The following is a 14,819-nucleotide window of genomic DNA, read 5'->3' as shown; positions in this document are numbered from 1 at the left end:
ATATGAACAAATGTGTGTGTGTGTGTGTGTGTGTGTGTGTGTGTGTGTCCATGTTCTGTCCATCTATCACGTAGACCAGATGCTAATCGGCCGCCATCAGTGACCACTTCCTCCCACTGCAGAGCTCTCAGCCAATAGGACGGCAGACGCAGAGGAGATGGCCTCATATGTAAACACTGTACATCCTGTCACTCCCTCACACACACACACACACACACACACACACACACTGCCGTCTCCTCCCAAACCTCAGGAGGACCTGGTCTGTCATTATGGACCCACATGGTAGACCAGCCTCCTCCTGTTCGCTCCCTGTTGTTGGATCCAAACCATCCAAACAAGTCTTTCCTTTTTCTTTCCTTTGACCTCAAGAAGAAGAAGAAGAAGAAGAAGAAGAAGAAGAAGAAGAAGAAGAAGAAGAAGAAGAAGAAGAAGAAGAAGAAGAAGAAGAAGAAGAAGTATGACGAGGTGAAGAGTGAAGTGAAGGAGACAACAGAGCTGATTTCTCTGTAATAAAGTTTCCACGGAGACACTAAAGTAAAAATCAGTCTTCTGTGTCAGCTTAACAAATGTTCCCTTAAACATCCTGTTGTCCTCAAGACAGGGAAGGAAGGGAGGGAGGAAGGAAGGATGGAAGGGAGGAAGAAAGAAGAAAAGGAGGAAGGAAGGGAGGAGGAAGGAAGGGAGGGAGGGAGGGAGGAAGGAAGGAAGGGAGGGAGGAAGGAAGGGAGGACGAAGGAAGGAAGGAAGGGAGGGAGGAAGGAAGGAAGGAAGGAAGGGAGGAAGAAAGAATGAAAGGAGGAAGGAAGGGAGGATGAAGGAAAGAAGAAAGAAGGATGGAAGGGAGGAAGAAAGAAGGAAAGGAGGGAGGAAAGGAGGGAGGAAGGGAGGAAGAAGGAAGGAAAGGAGGGAGGAAGGAAGGAAGAAGGAAGGAAAGGAGGAAGGAAGGGAGGAAGAAAGAAGGAAGGGAAGGAAGAAGGAAGGAAAGGAGGGAGGAAGGGAGGAATAAGGAAGGAAAGGAGGGAGAAAGGAAGGAAGGAAGGAAGGAAAGATGAAGGAAAGAAGGGAGGAAGGAAGGAAGGGAGGTAGGAAGAAAAAAGGACAGGAGGAAGGAAGGGAGGGCGAAGGAAGGATGGAAGGAAGGGAGGGAGGAAGGAGGGATGGAAGGGAGGAAGAAAGAAGGAAGGAAGGAAGGAAGGGAGGGAGGAATGAGGGATGGAAGGGAGGAAGAAAGAAGGAAGGAAGGAAAGAAGGAACAGTCAAAACAGACGGGGTCAGTTTGACCCAGGAGGACAGGAAGGTTAAACAGTCAGGCTGCATCACATGAAGATATTTCAGTAAATCTATAAAATGGGCTCGATACAGAACAACCTGTAAAGCTCAGGCAGGGACCCTCCCTCCCAGAAACCCCCCAACTCTGCCTACTGGGAGACAGGTGAGGGTCCCCACCAGGTCAAAGTCATATCAGCAGGACTCGGTTTAGCACTGACGGCTTCATCACTGCAGCTAGACTCATTTTTCTCCACAGGAAGACTCAGACTCCACCAGAATGTACTGACTGGGTTAAGCTGATGACGGATCATGCCTCCGATGAATTGATGATAGCAAGGCTGAACATTTACCAGGTCTGGGGTCAGCCGCCCTGCAGCAACCCCCCAACCCTAACCGTAACCCCCCCCCCCCCCCCCCCCGGCCTCAGGAACTCCCTCTATTGAACACATCACTCCTGGCCTGCAGCAGCTTCACTGGCTCCCTATCAAATCCTGCATTGACTTTAAGATTCTACTCCTCACGTTCAAGATCCTTCACAACCTGGCACCATCACCCCCCCCTCCTCCAACCCTAAACGCCCCCCCCCCCCCCGCCCCCGACCCTTCACAACCTGGCACCATCACCCCCCTCCCCCAACCCTAACCCCCCCCCCCCCCGACCCTTCACAACCTGGCACCATCATATCTCTCTGAACTTATCCACATCTACACACCTTCTCCAACTCTCCGATCCTCCTCTGCCAACCAGCTCTTCGCCCCATCTGCCAACTTAACCAACCTTGGGGTCAAGTGCCTTCAGCCGATCTGCCCCCCGCCCCCGCCCCCCCCCCCCCATGTAAGAAATTGAATAAAGATATTTCAGAATAAAAGCGTGTGCACATTAACAGCACTGGCACCTTTGTTGTGTACATGGACCTTTCCTGGACTAGAGGAGCCAGGAATCGAACCGCTGATCTTCTGATTAATGGACGACCCCTCCCGTCCCCGCCTCCTGAGCCACAGCTGCCCCCTCTGTTACCTCTGCTACCGATGCCAATAACAGTGACGTAAGGGTTCATTAATGAGTCTTTCTGCTGGCTCAGTTTTGTGGTTCTTCTTCATATTCTGGGGATAGTTTTGGTTTCATGTTAGTCTACCACTCCTCACCGTGGCTTCATCATGCAAATCAAGTTCAGTGGTCTTCCCTCAAAATGAAATGAATGAGTATTTCTCTGCTATGTTTTTGTGCTTTTTGTATTTTGTATCAGCATGTTTTTAACGGGTCCTCAGAGCGTTTCATTCTCCCTCAGACGTGTTTAGACGGTAGATTAAAGGTGATGATGTCACTTTCCTACGAGCCTACGAGCCCGAACAGCAGAGAGAAACACTATTAATATCTTCCAACAGCAACTGTCTTAAAATAGCAGCAGAGTGACTCACTGATGTGTCTTTGATAGTTTTTGGACAACAACAGAGAAATAAGATATACACACAACACTGTTAGTATATGAGCTCATAGTCAGCCCAGTGTCCAGTGTGTAGACTCACCCCGTTCCTCAGCCACACAGACGAGTCGTGTTTGGAGATCAGCTCAGAGGTTCGAACACCTGAAAGCAAACATCAGGTTCATGACTGTGTGTTTGGAGCAGAGAAGAAGAAGAAGAATCATATAAAAACCTGCAGACTGCTACCTGAGCCGGGTATGTCTGTCAGCTCGTTGCCTGGAGACGATGACAGGCAGCTCATGAGCATGTACTCAGCATCTTCCACCGCTAACAAACAAACACAGGTGAGAAACAAACATCCGTCAGTGCTCCGAATAAACATCTTTATCTCCAGATGAGTTCAGATATTTATATTATTATATTATATATTTATAACTGTCTATCATTGCACAACCATACTCCTTTATTCCTGTTTTGTTTTTCTTATGTATGTGGGCAGGCATACTGTTGTGTGTGTGTATGTAGCCACAGAAGTGTATGATTATGAGTGTGTGTGTGTGTGTGTGTGTGTGTGTGTGTGTGTATTGCAGTAATGAAACTAACTAGTCCACTGCTCTTTCTCTTTAACTCTCCTCCTATTTATTCTTCTACTTTTACTTTATATTATGTGAAAAGATCAAATCAATTAACTTGTGTTACTCTAACCAAGTAACAGATACATACATGTATGCACTGATAGTTAGGGTTATATATTACCAGGAGTGTCTTGTGTCTGCAGCTTGGACAGCAGCTCTGAGATGGATTTCTTCTGAGCCTGAGCGATGTAGCTCAGGTTCTCTGAGTCCAGAACAGACAGGAAGGACTGCAGGTCCCAGATCAGCTTGGCGAGCACTGGAGACACAAGGACACATTAATAACAGCTGACCTGTAATACTGCATACTAAATCACTATAATACTGCAGTACTTTTACTGTAATACTGCATACTACATCACTATAATACTGCAGTACTTTTACTGTAATACTGCATACTACATCACTATAATACTGCAGTACTTTTACTGTAATACTGCATACTAAATCACTATAATACTGCAGTACTTTTACTGTAATACTGCATACTACATCACTATAATACTGCAGTACTTTTACTGTAATACTGCATACTACATCACTATAATACTGCAGTACTTTTACTGTAATACTGCATACTACATCACTATAATACTGCAGTACTTTTACTGTAATACTGCATACTACATCACTATAATACTGCAGTACTTTTACTGTAATACTGCATACTACATCACTATAATACTACAGTACTTTTACTGTAATACTGCATACTACATCACTATAATACTGCAGTACTTTTACTGTAATACTGCATACTACATCACTATAATACTGCAGTACTTTTACTGTAATACTGCATACTACATCACTCATAATACTGCAGTACTTTTACTGTAATACTGCATACTACATCACTATAATACTGCAGTACTTTTACTGTAATACTGCATACTACATCACTATAATACTGCAGTACTTTTACTGTAATACTGCATACTACATCACTATAATACTGCAGTACTTTTACTGTAATACTGCATACTATATCACTATAATACTGCAGTACTTTTACTGTAATACTGCATACTACATCACTATAATACTGCAGTACTTTTACTGTAATACTGCATACTACATCACTATAATACTGCAGTACTTTTACTGTAATACTGCATACTACATCACTATAATACTGCAGTACTTTTACTGTAATACTGCATACTACATCACTATAATACTGCAGTACTTTTACTGTAATACTGCATACTACATCACTATAATACTGCAGTACTTTTACTGTAATACTGCATACTACATCACTATAATACTGCAGTACTTTTACTGTAATACTGCATACTACATCACTATAATAATGCAGTACTTTTACTGACGTTTACTTATAATAGAGTATTTTTACATTGCTGTATTGGTTCTTGTATGTGAGTAAAGGATCTGAGTTCTTGTTCCACCTCTGATCTTTTACTCCTCACAGTTTTCTCCTCGTATGTCATGAAGTGAACAAACAGAAATCACAAACGAGCAGAAAAGACTTTATCTCAATCTCAGAGTCTGGAGTCATCGTTGAACTATTTGTTTGAATGTGAAGCCGAGCGATGAGTCACTCTGTCACTATCATCATCTCTGTTTACACACACAGACTGTCGGACTCTTCCTTTATGTCTTTAATGTTTAACTGTTGGATTATACTGCTCTCAATGTTTCTACCAAGAAAACAAGTTATACATATTACTGGCATGCTAGCTAACATGTAGCATAAATCATCTTAGCATGCAGACATATTAACATTATTTATAGCTTGTTAGCATCATGAGTATTGTGTTAGCATGTTACAGTAACTACTGGATGTTTAGTTATCAGCGTGTCCGAGTGCTAACATTATAATATACATTTATAATCCAAATAGTATCAGACTTCATGAGAAACATATTAGTTGATATGGTGTAATGTTTGTTTAATATATTTTGGGTTATGTATCTATTTCATGTCATGAATTACTTTAATATTGCTGTCTTTTCTGTTAATATATGTAGGCTATATATATATCTGGTCCTAATGCACATAGTTAGCAAGTTAGCATGCACGTTACACTGACTATTAATTATTAACTATTAACTATTAATTTACTGACTTGGTAGCAAACAATTAGTATTCAGCATCTCAGTATATTAACATTTTGTATGTGTTTATGTATTTATCACAGCAGTTTGTCAACATGCTAACAAGCTAACATGCTAACAACAGTTCACATGTTAAAATACATCATGTAATATTTATGTTTACATGCTACAGTGCTAACAGAGAGAGAGAGAGTGTGTGTGTGTGTGTGTGTGTGTGTGTGTGTGTGTGTTGGTGTGTGTGTGTGTGTGTATGTAATCTAATCTTTGTTCTGTTTTTATCCAATTTCTCTTGAGTTTCACAGGGAAAAGATGGACAGACTTTAGTTTGTGACAAGACATGAAAACTGTTGTGAAGTCGTTCTGTGTTCGTGTTATGAATGAAGCCGTTGTCCGTCTTCCTTCTGAATGAATAGGCCTACTGACTCTGTTTTGGCTTTAAGGGACTTTATCATGTGGTTGGATTACACTTAGGTTTAAATCTGGCTGTCTGATTGGGACCTTAAATTAAGCTCTGATGTTTTATGAATCAGCAGCAGCAACTTAAGTTTAACCAAAGTTCTTCTAATGTCCACTTGATGGCGCTGTGCTGAAACTCTGACTGTATTGAAGTGATTGGGAAAACCACAAACTTCTGAGTCAATACAGGAAATTATATTCAGCAACAGATGACTACTGCGTCTATAAAATACCAAGACTTAAATGTTGCAATGCAGTCTAGTTATAAGAGACCAGTTGAGGTTATTGGTGCTGTTAATAAGTGAGTAAAAATACCTAAACACTGAACTATTCAGGAAAAGTTTCTCATCACTAATGTTGAGATGTTCTGACCTTCACACACTGATAAGCTGCTGGATGCTGCTAATGTTTAACACCGGATAACAACTGTGTGTGTGTGTGTCTGCTGTTACATCACCTTAAAAAAAAAAAAACTGATGTCAAGTACAAAAACTGAGGAAACAGGAAGTCAGTTGATATGTTGGCTAATGGTAAATGGACTGTACTTATATAGCGCCTTTCTAGTCTTTGCGACCAATCAAAGCACTTTACATCACATGTCATATTATCCTTTCACACACATTCATACACTGATGGCAGGAGCTACCACGCAGGGAACCAACCTGCTCATCAGGAGGAATCTAACCATTCATTCACATTCACACACCGTTGCCATAGCAACGGGAGCAATTTGGGGTTAAGTGTCTTGCCCAAGGACACATCGACATGTGGACTGGAGGAGCCAGGAATCGAACCTAAACTGTCTCTAGAACCTTCTACAGGACCATCTCTCTCTAGAACCGCTCACCAGACCTTATATCAAAGCCACCTGAAAACTCTAAGACCTCCTCAATGACCCCCAGAACATCTTAAAGGGCCTCAAAGAATCTTCTAAAGGAGAACTAGAACCATCATCCTTCAGGACCACTTACCACAACCTGCTACAAAAGACCTCCTAAATGATCCCTAGAACATTTAGAACCACCTACAGGAACCCTGGAACTTCCTGCATGCCTGTTAGAACCTCTTGGGGCTGGTCCTGATTATGTTGGTGCCCTAGAAAGGATGTTCTTGCTCAGTGGAGCCTCCGACAGGAAACCTAGAACCTGCTAAAAGACCAACACAACACAGACCCCCAAATGAGCACTAGAACCACCAACAGGATCGATAGAGACACCTAAAGGATCTCTAAAACCGCTCACCAGACCTTTCATCAAAGCCACCAGAAAACTCTAAGACCTCCTCAATGACCCCCAGAACATCTTAAAGGGCCTCAAAGAATCTTCTAAAGGAGAACTAGAACCATCATCCTTCAGGACCACTTAACAAAAGACCCCCTCAATGACCCCAGGTTTTATAACTTAAACCTGAAGTCTATACTGCCACCTATTGCTGATTATATGAATAAATGATGGGAGCCAATAAAAAAATAACTGTGTCTGTGAGATGCTAAATGTGTCATCCATCACTCTTTCTAAATAAATAAATACATTAATATGTTGTTTGATTGATTCATCAGTAGGCCAAACACTTTACAATATGACTCCAGTGATGTTGGACAGTTTTTCCATCGGTGTACAATGAATGGAAATGTTCAAATTGAATAAATAAACTCTCGCTGACTAACTTGAACATTAGCAGTTTGCATCTCAAGCACTGGCAGCTGTGAACTCCTTTTTCTAGTGAATGACTCCCATAATTTATCTTTTATCTTTTTTCCTTGGAGTTCAGTCCCAGCTAGGCGAGAATCCTTGGCTTCCTACTTTTTATTTATTTTTTTACTTTTTTATTTGTTTTTATTCTAATTTTAGTTTTTAAATTGAGCTCTTACTATTCCTTGTTTTTATTTATTATTATATTGAGTGTGATTATATTGTATTTTAATAACTATGCAGCACTTTGGTTCAACTGAGCTTGTTTTTAAATGTGCTTTATAAATAAAACTTGACTAAATTCTATATTGTAATATTTGGTGGTGGTATATTGTATATTATCACAATATGTTTACACAATTGGATTATATCACAACATACCATGGCTAGTTGTGAAATATTGCTTAAAACCCCTAACTTATATAATGATAGGGTAATAATAATGATGACAGCAAACATGAATCATAGAGAAGGAACGACTGATAGAAGTTCTGTTTACTTAAATACAATCAAAATGTCTGTTTTCTGTTAATGGCGCTTGTTGTTTGGAGCTGAACTGAAGTGAATCAGTGTGAAAGGTTACGCTGAACTGCTCTCAAAACAGTCTGAATTATCATTGGAGGGAGGGCGAAATGTAAAAAATGCAGAAAAAAAGCCTGAAAACAAGACAGTGATTGTTGTGGAGCTCCATTCAGAGACACAGAGTGAGTCCATTCACACTCTGAGCTCAGTGGGAGGTGAAGGTTAAATGTTTCTGATTAACTCCTCTCTGCTGATTTTAAGGATCCTGCAGCTCTACTTATCAGACCGCTGCTGTTTTAAACAGAGCGGCACATAGCTCCGACACCCACAGCAACACAACGGCATGACAACAACAGTAAGACTCCATCTGCTGAGACGAAACTCAGATATAAGGAGACCAGGCCAATCCTTAAAAACAACAGCACCAATACAGCAATGTAAAACTACTCCATTACACTCCAAGTATCATGAGCTGTTTAACTAAAGCTGCCAAATAAATATAGTGGATTAGAAAGTACAGTATTTCCCTCTGAGACGGAGTAGAGTGGAAATATAAAGTAGCATTAAATGGAAATACTACAGTAGGCTAAAGTACGAGTACCTCAAAACTGTACTTACAGTACTTGAGTAAATGTATTGAATTACTTTCCACCATTGCCTCACACACAAAGACAGTTAGAGCTGCAACAATTAATCTATTAGTTGATCAAATTAACATGAATCACCAAGTCATGATTTTCAAGCAAAAACACCAAATATTTGAAGGCTCCAGCTGCTCAAATGTGAAAAATTTCAGCTTTTCTTGGTCTTCTTTCTATATTAATTTGGATATTCTACTTTCCAACATGGTCTCTCTCTCTCTCACACACACACACACACATACAGACACACACACACACACACACACACACACAGACCAGACTTGCTGCCGAACTGACGGAGAATTAAAGAAAAGGAGTTTGTGTTGCTGAACGCTGCTTATCTGGACATCAACATTACTTCCTGTCTCTGGCTTTGATGCCACAGAACACACACACAAACACAAACACACACACACACACAAACACACACACACAAACACACACACACACAAACACACACACACACAAACACAAACACACACACCACACAGTAAATGACGTCCATTTGACTTGCAGACAGAATCACCAACACAATAATCACCAATTACAACATCAACAGCAACAGAAACTTAAACGACTATTAAATCTGAACTCTTTTACCTTCCACTGACTAAACATCGCCGCCTGCTCTGGATTTACAGATTTTAACAGTTTTTCTCAAGTAAAAACTATTCTAGCTTCAGCAGGTCAATGTAGACAACACAGTGGAATCACATGAGCTCTACCTCAACAGCATTAAATTGATGCATGTGTAGGTGATAATGAATACATGTGGATTCATATTCTAATGATAAATATTACAAAATCTCCTCAATACCTTTAAAAACAATGAAGATATGCTCATTGTTGAAGTTCATGCTGATAAAAGCGAGTGGAGAGAGAGAGAGAGACAGGAAGAGAAAAGACCGTCCTGCTCCCGCAACGTCTAGAAAAAGTTGAAAGTGTTTTAGTGATTAAAGCTTCTTTACCATAAAAGCCAAACCCTCCAATTAGCTGAAAGAAGAAGAGATTCGTCCATACCTCCCCAACTCTGAGTGTATGTGTGCGTACATGTATATCTATCTTTGTGAGGACTGATGTGAGTTTTAGATCTTGGAAGTGAGAAAATGTTGAGAAAGTGAGGACATCAGGACTGGTTGAGGGTTCAGACTTTAGGTTCAGTGTAGGTTTAAGGTATTAGGAGTCAGGACTGCAGCTGTAATCGTTGTGGTTGGGGTAAAGGTCCTCACAACTATAGGAAGCCAAACCTGTGTGTGTGTTGCTGGGTGTGGAGCAGCTTTCTCTTTCATCCTCTGGTTGGTAAATATAGGAGAGCAGAACATTTACATTACTGAGCAGCTCTTCCTCAAACTGACTCAACTTCAGGTGTTTAACTCACCAGCAGAGGAGGAAGAAGTTCTCACATCCTTTATTTAAGTAAAAGTTCAAATATGACTGATGTAGTATGCAGTATTACAGTAAAAGTACTGCAGTATTATAGTGATGTTTTATGCAGTATTACAGTAAAAGTACTGCAGTATTATAGTGATGTAGTATGCAGTATTACAGTAAAAGTACTGCAGTATTATAGTGATGTAGTATGCAGTATTACAGTAAAAGTACTGCTGTATTATAGTGATGTAGTATGCAGTATTACAGTAAAAGTACTGCAGTATTATAGTGATGTATAAAGATTCTCCTTTAAGTAAACACCGAGTGATAAAGCTGCCTGGCTGGCTGTGGTTAGACAGAGTGGTGTCATGTCACAAAAATGTTAAAATTGTCAGAGTGGAGATTTTATACACTGAATGTAAACAGTCTATTAGCCTGAGTCTCTGGAGGGCAGCAGGAGGAGGAAGTGAAGATCATGATGATGAGGAGGAGGAGGAGGAGGAGATGGAGGAAGGATGACGGAGAAGGACAGACGAGTGTTTCCGGTTGTTGTGCTGCTCTAGTTAACATACCATCAGAGTGATAAAGACTCCACACACATCCACACACACACATCCACACACATCCACACACACACACACACACACACATCCACACACACACAGCAACTAACAAACATCCACACTGTCATAAAAGGTCTTCATCCTGCTCTCCATGACCTTTTCAGACTCTACATTTACTCTCCCTAACCTCCTCCTAACGTTGGTTACTGACTCCACTGTGAACTAATTGGCACCTAGTCTTTTTTTTAACGATCGTAAACTCAACATCTTTGTGACTGTTGGACGAATGAAAGCAGTCACCTGAACGGCACGAGCAGATACGTGGTCTGGTCATGTGACTGGTGCCTCTATCAGCAGGATGACATCATCACTGTTAAACAATAAAGATGTTTTTATGATGTGACAGCGCTGTGGTTAAGGCTACATTAGAACGTCCCTTGGCTCTACTAACCCTAACCCTAACCCATCCATTTTCTGCCTCTTATCTGGAACCAGATCTCGGTGGCATCAGGCTGAGCAGTGAAACCCAAACCTCCTTCTCCCCAGCATTGCTCATCATCTCCTCCTGGACGATACCAAGCTGTTCCCAGACCAGCAGAGATATGTAATCCCTCCAGTGTGCTCTGGGTCTCCTCCCAGTTGGATCCTGACCAGGTGCCCAAACCACCTTAACTGGTTCCATTTGATGCAGAGGACCAGATGTGTCTGAACTACTGACCATATCTCTAAGGCTGAGCTCAGAAACCCAAACTCCAGGCGCGCAGGTGGTTGAGTGGTTAAAGTGCATGCCATATATGCAGCGGACTGTGGTTCGAATCCCGATCGGAGGTCCTTTGCTGCATGTCACCCCCATCCCCTCACTCCCATGTTTCCTGTTGGTCTACTGTTAAATAAAGGCGCCAACAAAATCTAAAAAAAAAAAGAAACCCAAACTCCTTTCGACTGCTTGTGTCTATAACCTCATTCTTTCAGTCGCTACCCAAAGCTGCTGACCACAGGTGAGGGTTGGGACCACAGGTGAGGGTTGGGAGGGTTGGGACCACGGGTGAGGGTTGGGACCACAGGTGAGGGTTGGGAGGGTTGGGATCATAGGTGAGGGTTGGGGACCACAGGTGAGGGTTGGGACCACAGGTGACAGTTGGGACCACAGGTGAGGGTTGGGACGTAGACTAACTGGTAAATTGAGAGCTACTTATTTGCAGGAGATTTATTTTGGTGGGCTTCCGGCTGTCCATTTTCCACTAGATGATCATTTTTCACACACACTCGTTCATTCCACCTATCCTCTCTCCTCCTCCTCTCTCTCTCTCTATCCATCCATCTATATCCATTAACATTCATGTTCTATTAATGCATCAATAAGCTAAACTTCTTCCCCGGAGTTGTCTGTGCTTTCTGGTCTCACAGGTAATCTGGGCCTGTAGACGTCCGGATGACAGATTCCAGTCCCGGACCTTCAATGTGCTTCTCTCTCCTCTCCTTCCTCTCTCTCCTCTCCTTCCTCTCTCCTCTCTCCTTCCTCTCTCTCTCCTCCCCTTCCTCTCTCTCCTCTCCTTCCTCTCTCTCCTCTCCTTCCTCTCTCTCTCCTCTCTCTCTCCTCTCTCTCTCTCTCTCCTCTTCTTCTCTCCTCTCCTTCGTCTCTCTCTCCTATCCTTCCTCTCTCTCCTCTCTACTCCAACCGGTCGAGGCAGATGTTCTCCCACTCTGAGTCTGGTTCTGAGGGTTCTTCCTGTTAAAAGGGAGTTTTTTCTCTCCACTGTGTCTCATGTGGGAATGTTGGGTCTCTTTAAAGTTAAAACCTGAAGAGTTCGGTTTAGAACCTGCTCTATGTGTAAAGAGCCTTGAGATGACTTTATTGTGATTTGGCACTTTATAAATAAAGATTGATTGATATCCAAAGTGCATTGTGGCCTGCTGACCAATCATCACTTGCCCAGCCATCAAATTGACCAATACGACAACTTTTGCTTTATTCTGATTGGATAAACCTTCAAACACCACATTTTGTTTTGGACGCACTGGGACTATAATGACCGACATCAAGAGACCGGGTCCAGTCTTGTGTTGTTTTTCTGTGGAGCTCGTTGTCGGGGCTCGTTGTCGGGGCTCGTTGTCGGGGCCCCTTTCTGCTCAACGGTCCCCAGACACTTCCACAGATTGCCTGTATGGTACATCCGGCCGTGGCTGTGGTTACGGTCTGGGTGGGTTTACGTAAAGATGATGGTTTGGGTTAAAATGATCACTTGACTGTAGCCATGACTCCGTCGTCATGGCTACAGTAATGACCCTGGGGTTAAGTAAAGTGCACGACTGCTCAGGGTCACGGTTACTATGAATAGACGGAAATCTGTCACTCAAACTAACTGTGTGTTGATTTTGGGCGACTGATATTTTGACCTGTTGTCTTTTTCTTGGAGGAAAGTCTTCAATATGTTCGTTTGTGCTTCCAGAAGATTCATAAAATGATCCTCCCTTCCTTCTGTCCTTCTTTCCTTCCTTCTTTCCTCCCTCCCTTCCCTCTTTCCTCCCTCCCTCCTTCCTTCTTTCCTCCCTCCTTCCTTCCTCCCTCCCTTCCTTCTGTCCTTCTTTCCATCCCTCCTTCCTTCTTCCCTCCTTTCCTTCCTTCTTTCCTTCCTTCTGTCCTTCTTTCCTTCCCTCCTTCCTTCTTTCCTTCCTCCTTCCTTCTTTCTTTCCGTCTGTCCTTCTTTTTGTTGTGTCTTTTTCTTGGAGGAAAGTCTTCAATATGTTCACTCGTGCTTCCAGAAGATTCATAAAATGATCTACACTGAACAATCAGTTGGATTATTAAAGAAAATAAAAGTTGGTTGCAGCCTTACAAGATTTGCAGTTAGATAAAACAAATGAGTTTAATACAGATATTAAAGTCTTTAAACCAGATGTTGATAGTTTCCCACTTTGCCTGGTTGATAACGCTTCATTAGAATAACAGATAACAGAAGAATGTATGACATCAAGAAGTTTGGTTTCAGATTTGATTGATTTAGATATTCTGCTGTTTCTCTGAGAAGTTTTAGGAGGTTTTAGGAGGTTTATGGTTTTATGGTATCAGTTGTGACATTATAATGGCATATTGTTAATATTGAGGTAATAACATGTACAGTATTAAGTATAAATAAAACAAGAAATCCACACTCAGCTCTGAAATTAAAACAACAGGGGAAAGGGAAAAATCCCACAAATTTGAAAGTTCATCTTGATGATAAACCATATCTGGTGTCACTCATTCTTTCATCCTTTACAGCTTCTACAAGTCAAGACTTTCTCTTAATACCTGAAAAACTAAAACTAAATAAAAACTAAACTGTCTCTCTACTTGTCTCTACCTCTCTGTCTCTCTCTCTCTCTCTCTGTCTCTCTCTATATCTCTACGTCTCTCTCTCTCTCTCTCTCTCTCTCTCTCTCTCTCTCTCTCTACCTGTCTCTCTCTCTCTCAACTAAACTGAAACTACTAAATCACTTGTTGAACTCACTAAAACTAAACTGAAATTAAAAAAAGAAACTGAAAAACTAAAGAAAAATAAAAACTATGGTCTGTATTTGAGTTTATCACAAGTAACATGTTTTCCCAGATCTGAAATATCTTGAAATCATATCTGATGTGAAATGAACCCATGTGCTCTAAACCCACATGTGTGTTTCTTTGAGTAATAAACTTGTTCTTATTGTTTTATCTCCTGGTCTTAACTCATGTATTCCTATTATCTTTCTATCTTTCTATTGTTCTGTGATCTCAGAGTTTAACTAATCACAGCAGACTTCTTTACTCATAATAAAGAGAGCACAGTACCTTTCTGTTTGTCCATCTCTGTTCTCTCAGTTGCTGCTGATCTTCAGTCTCATAACTGCAGACGAGTCCAAAACATCAAAACACAAGAAAAGGTTTGTTTCCTCCTGTTTTCTCCTCAGTGAGCTGCTGAGCTGCTGGTTTCTGCTCCTCAGTGAGCTGCTGTGAAGAAGTCTGAGCTCCAAACAGTCGAGTCCGGCCTCCGAGTGACAAAAACACACGAGGGAGGAGAGAGAGGCCGGACCACCAGGCTCATTATGTTCACAGAGCACAGAGGAGGAAGGAAGGAGGAAAGAAGGAAGGAAAGAAGGAGGGAGGGAAGGGAGGGAGGAAGGAGGGAAGGAAAGAAGGACAGAAGGAAG

At 41.8% G+C, this 14,819-nt stretch overlaps 1 protein-coding gene and 1 long non-coding RNA gene across 2 annotated transcripts in view; both read right to left on the bottom strand.

Annotated features, from left to right (window-relative positions):
- Window positions 1–2,919, bottom strand: part of LOC128364290 (actin filament-associated protein 1-like 2) — a 12,586-nt gene extending 9,667 nt beyond the window's left edge. The window contains exons 1-2 of the mRNA XM_053324829.1: window positions 2,898–2,919; window positions 2,799–2,857 (exon numbers count right to left, since the gene is read on the bottom strand). Of these exons, the coding sequence (XP_053180804.1) occupies window positions 2,799–2,857; window positions 2,898–2,919 (81 nt within the window). The remainder of the gene's footprint in view (window positions 1–2,798; window positions 2,858–2,897) is intronic.
- Window positions 2,920–2,951: 32 nt separating this feature from the next.
- Window positions 2,952–14,616, bottom strand: LOC128364632 (uncharacterized). Its single transcript, XR_008321778.1, has 3 exons — window positions 14,461–14,616; window positions 3,452–3,586; window positions 2,952–3,022 (listed from the first exon to the last, which is right to left on the bottom strand). It is a non-coding gene; the product is annotated as an uncharacterized LOC128364632 (long non-coding RNA).
- Between the last annotated feature and the right edge of the window lie 203 nt (window positions 14,617–14,819).

This window comes from Scomber japonicus, chromosome 9 (genome assembly GCF_027409825.1).
Source record: "Scomber japonicus isolate fScoJap1 chromosome 9, fScoJap1.pri, whole genome shotgun sequence".
Taxonomy (NCBI): Eukaryota; Metazoa; Chordata; class Actinopteri; order Scombriformes; family Scombridae; genus Scomber; species Scomber japonicus.
The sequence above is the reverse complement of the archived record's forward strand: the minus strand, read 5'-3'. Positions and strand labels throughout refer to the sequence as shown.